At 41.1% G+C, this 4,390-nt stretch overlaps 1 protein-coding gene across 1 annotated transcript in view; it reads left to right on the top strand.

Moving 5' to 3' along the window:
* The window catches only part of LOC102757952 (TBC1 domain family member 22B), a 42,605-nt gene that overhangs the window by 16,684 nt on the left and 21,531 nt on the right, over positions 1-4,390 (top strand). Inside the window, exon 2 of the mRNA XM_015571882.1 lies at positions 2,203-2,259. Coding sequence (XP_015427368.1) covers positions 2,203-2,259 — 57 coding nt within the window. The remainder of the gene's footprint in view (positions 1-2,202; positions 2,260-4,390) is intronic.

Below are 4,390 nucleotides of genomic sequence, written 5' to 3'. Positions count from 1 at the left end.
ATGGCTAGAGATCCTGGCAAGGCTGCTGATCAACTGAATGTTGTCTCCGTGTCATTCCTTCTTCGCCGACTCCGTCCGCACCTTTGGGGACCCCTGGACCTGCTGGGGTTGGACCCCAGCACTCATTAATTGAAGTTTTTCCTCCAATAGTTTCTTCAGTAAGAAGTAAAGGAAACCATATTCCCTGAGTTCTTACATGTGGAAACATGTTTTGTCACCTTTGTGGTTAAACGGCAGTTTGGCTTTGATATAGAATTATTCTTGGGTCGCTTTTTTGAGTGTGAACTATTACAGAAAAGTACATGAAACAGCGTGTGGTATTATAACTTGATGAAGACCCCAGAAGTGAGCTCCACAAGCCCTCTTGTGTCTGTTCTCTATCACACCTCCCTACTTTCCCCAAGACAACCACATCCTTTCATGTTAGCCACTCTTTGTTTTCTTTATGGTGTTACCACCATTGATGCACCCCTAACCAAGTGAAATCATTTTTGCCAATTTTTGAACTGTATATAAACAGAATCATACACTATTTACTCTTTTATCTTTTGCTTCTTTTTTGCTCAACATGTCATTTGTAAGATCATATTGTTACTTTGCAGCCCTATTTATATTTATGTTGCTGTGTAGTATTTTATTATCCTATATAATAAAAGGCTAATATGCAAATTGTCCCCTCGACCAAGAGTTTGACCAGGGGCCAGGGCCAGCCAGCCAACCACCTGCGTCCCCTCCCCCCGGCCGGCCCACCCCAATTGGCTGCAATCGGGGTGAGCCAGCTGGACCCCACCTTTGCACAAATTCATGCACTGGGCCTCTAGTATGAACATACTACAGGTTACTTCTCTGTTGATGGACTCTTGGGTTATTCTAGTTTGGACTAAAAGGAGCCATAATGCTATGAATAGTTTTATATATGTCTCTCGATACACATATGTATATATTTCTTTTAAGATACAGATTTGGACGTGAAAATACTGGTCTTAGGGTATGCACATTACATGCTTCCTAGATATGGCCAAATTGTCTTTTGAAGTGGGTTGTATTACTTTATACCCCCACCAGCAATGTATGCAAGAGTTCCTTGGGTCATCTTCCCTTGACATCTAGTGTTGCTTCATTGTCTTTGAGCCCAAGTGATCCTTTGGGGTAGGTGATATTTCCATTTTACAGATGAGAAAACACGTTCAAAGTGGTCAAGTAATTGAGTACAAGTTTATAGAGAGAATGGATGCTAGAACTGGCACGTGAACTCTGGTCTCTCTAACACCAAAGCCCATTATCTTTCCATGCTGCCTTTTTTACAGATAGGACTTCCTGACATCAGATATGTAAGGCACTGAAACCTCACCAGGGAAGATGAACATTCTCAGAGACTTTTTTAAAAAAATAATTCTTTATTGTTGAAAGTATTATGTGTCCCCTTTTTCCCCACCATTGACCCCCACCAGCCCGCCCCTGCCCCAGGCCTTCACCACCCTTTGCCTGTGCCCATGGATTATGCATATATGCATACAAGGTCTTTGGATGATTACCTGCCACCCACCTAACCCTAACCCTAACCCTCCCCTGCCTTCTCTCCGAGATTCCACACTCTGTTCCATGCTTCCATGTCTCTGGATCCACTCTGTTCATCAATTGATTTTGTTACTTTGATTCCACATATGAGTGCGATCATGTGATACTTGTCTTTCTCTGATGACTATTTTTTCTTAGCATAATACTCTCCAGAGAGAGAAACATTGATCAGCTGCCTCCTGCACACTCCCTACTGGGTATGTGCCCGCAACCAAGGTACATGCCCTTGACCGGAATCGAACCTGGGACCCTTCAGTCCGCAGGCTGACACTTTATTCATTGAGCCAAACTGGTTAGGGCTCATTGTCATTTTATTTTGCATCTCCCAGATGATCAGTGACTTTGAGCATTTTTTCATGTCTCTTGGTCATCTGTATGTCCTCTTTGGAGAAGTGTTTATTTAGGTCCTTTGCCCATTTTTTAATTGGATTGTTTGTCTTCCTTTTGTTAAGTTGTAAGGACTTTTTTTTTTTTTAAGAGTAGGCTGCTATCTTTTGGGGCTGGATTGGATATAGTTATTGGAGGTGACCTGTTTCTCAAAGTCCCTTCCAATTTGGTGATGCAGATGACACTCACCCAACATTTTTAGTGTCCTGACAGCCTCTTCCTTTTTCTTGCTTTTAGCATCCAGCCTGTGTATGGAGCACAGCACCCTCCTCTGGACCCTCGGCTCACCAAAAAGTAAGTCAAGTTGTTTTTCCTTTCATTTGAGTACTTCTTTCATCACCCCCCGGCACTCCCCTACTTTGTTGAAATGACAGTTTTCACTTTGACCTTTTCTAGCTTCTCTTCTGCTCTCTTTTGGATCAGAAGATGAATAATTTTACCTCTAAACAGTCCGTTATTAAGTGGGTAATTAACACACTTAAAAGATTTCTTTTCTACATTGGTAGTAGACATCTAGGATGTCCCAAAAAATGTATATACACACTTTGAATAATGATAAAGGAAGTTTATTAAAATACATTTATGAGCATAACCAATGGGGTGGGGTGGGATGAGATGAGGGCATATGCTGAGGCTTGGGTGCGGCCGGGGAGAGATCAATGGGGGAGAAGGAGATTTATGTAATACATTAAACGATAGAGAATTTAAATTAAAAAAAATAAGTAAAATACATTTCATTTTCAAAATTGAGCTATCAGCTATTGAAGTGTGTATACATTTCTTTGAGACACCCTGTGTAGGATTTGATGTTAGATTCTCTGTTCTGGTGAAAAAGTCTTTATTGATTAAATATTGTCCTGAAATTGAATGATTGAGGACCTCCTTCAAGCAAGAGATCTGGTTTCTGGGGCTCCTGGCTTCTGAACATAGAGAAGTCTACCACCTTTTGTGCGCTTGTACCCTGAGAATTAGGGCACAAAGAATATAACTGTAGGGCTGGCTTTCTTCTCATCCTCTTTCTGTTTGACACATTCAATGAAACCCAACCATACAATAGAATTAAAAGCTCCCTAGAGACTATTTCTGTAGTGAAATTCTAATAAATAATTTTCAAACACAATAGAGACCCTAGCTAAATCCAAGATGTATGGATGTGTATCCATACCCCTAAATATCACTTTATCACACCTTTCTCTAATGGACAACTCAGCCACAATGAGGAGATGGGTCATCCTCTCAGATTTTCTAAGAACTTTGGCCTCCATCTTTGAGTATAAATGTGGTACTTTATACTTAAATATGAGTATAAATATTATTTCCATTAAGTATAAATATTAGTTTGTAGTAAAAGCTGAGAGCTACAGGAGACCGAGGTTCTCATTCTCCAGGGCCTGGGTAATAATATCCACCCTTTCTTCCTTCACAGTCAATGGGGAAGTAAAGATAATGTACATTAAAGTATTTTGAATACCTAAAAATAGTGCTGTATCAACTATACATTACTAATATTTTATTTTTTTATTGATTTTCTAGAGAGAGGAAGGGAGAGTGAGAGAGAGAGAGAGAAACATCAATGTGAGAGAAAAACATCGTAGGTTCCGCACCCTGGCTGTATGCTCTTATCGGGAATCGAACCCATCACCTTTTGGTGTATGGGATGATGCGCTAACCAACCAAAGCACAGTGTTCAGGGCTACATTACCAATATTTTAATGTTTTAAAAATAACTTAGTGTAATGCATGGTAAACTTTCCGTAATTCAACCTAGTCATGTTTTGTTTTTGTTGTTTTGCAATTTGGCCAGTATGTAGAAGTACAGTCTTACTTTGGAAGTATGACTGCTGTTCTTTTCTGTAAGACAAACAGCTTTATATCAGAAACCACTAGACTGTAAGCTCTTTGAGGGCTGGGGCTTTGTTTTGTTCACCACTTCACTCTTCAGACTGGGAGCAGCATGTGGCACATATTAGGCACTGAGTAAACGTTTATGGAATGAAAGAATATAATCCTTCACTTAGACGGTGGACTTTTCTTTCATGTTTCTTAGTGTGTACCGTGTAGTAGCTCTTAAGGAGAGCATGTTTTCTGTGATATTTCCATTAAGTAGAATGAATTCTATTTCCTGGTTTTACCAACAACAGACTACCTGGTCTTTGGCTAGCAAAGCAGGCCCTGTGGATTACCTACCCAACAGTCCCTCCCTGCTGGGGTCCAACCTCAGCAGGTCCAGGGGTCCCCAAAGGTGTGGATGGAGTTGGCGAAGAAGGAATGTCACGGAGACAGCGTTCAGTTGATCAGCAGCCTAGGCAGGATCTCTAGCCAAGTTCTAGTCAGGATCTCCAGCGAAGTTCTGGTTGGGATCTCCAGCCAGGTTCTGTGGCCATGTTCTCTCGCTAGGTTCTCCAGCCAGGTTCGGGTTAGATTC

This window comes from Myotis davidii, unplaced genomic scaffold (genome assembly GCF_000327345.1).
Source record: "Myotis davidii unplaced genomic scaffold, ASM32734v1 scaffold289, whole genome shotgun sequence".
Classification (NCBI taxonomy): Eukaryota; Metazoa; Chordata; class Mammalia; order Chiroptera; family Vespertilionidae; genus Myotis; species Myotis davidii.
This window is presented reverse-complemented; position numbering and strand designations above follow the sequence as displayed.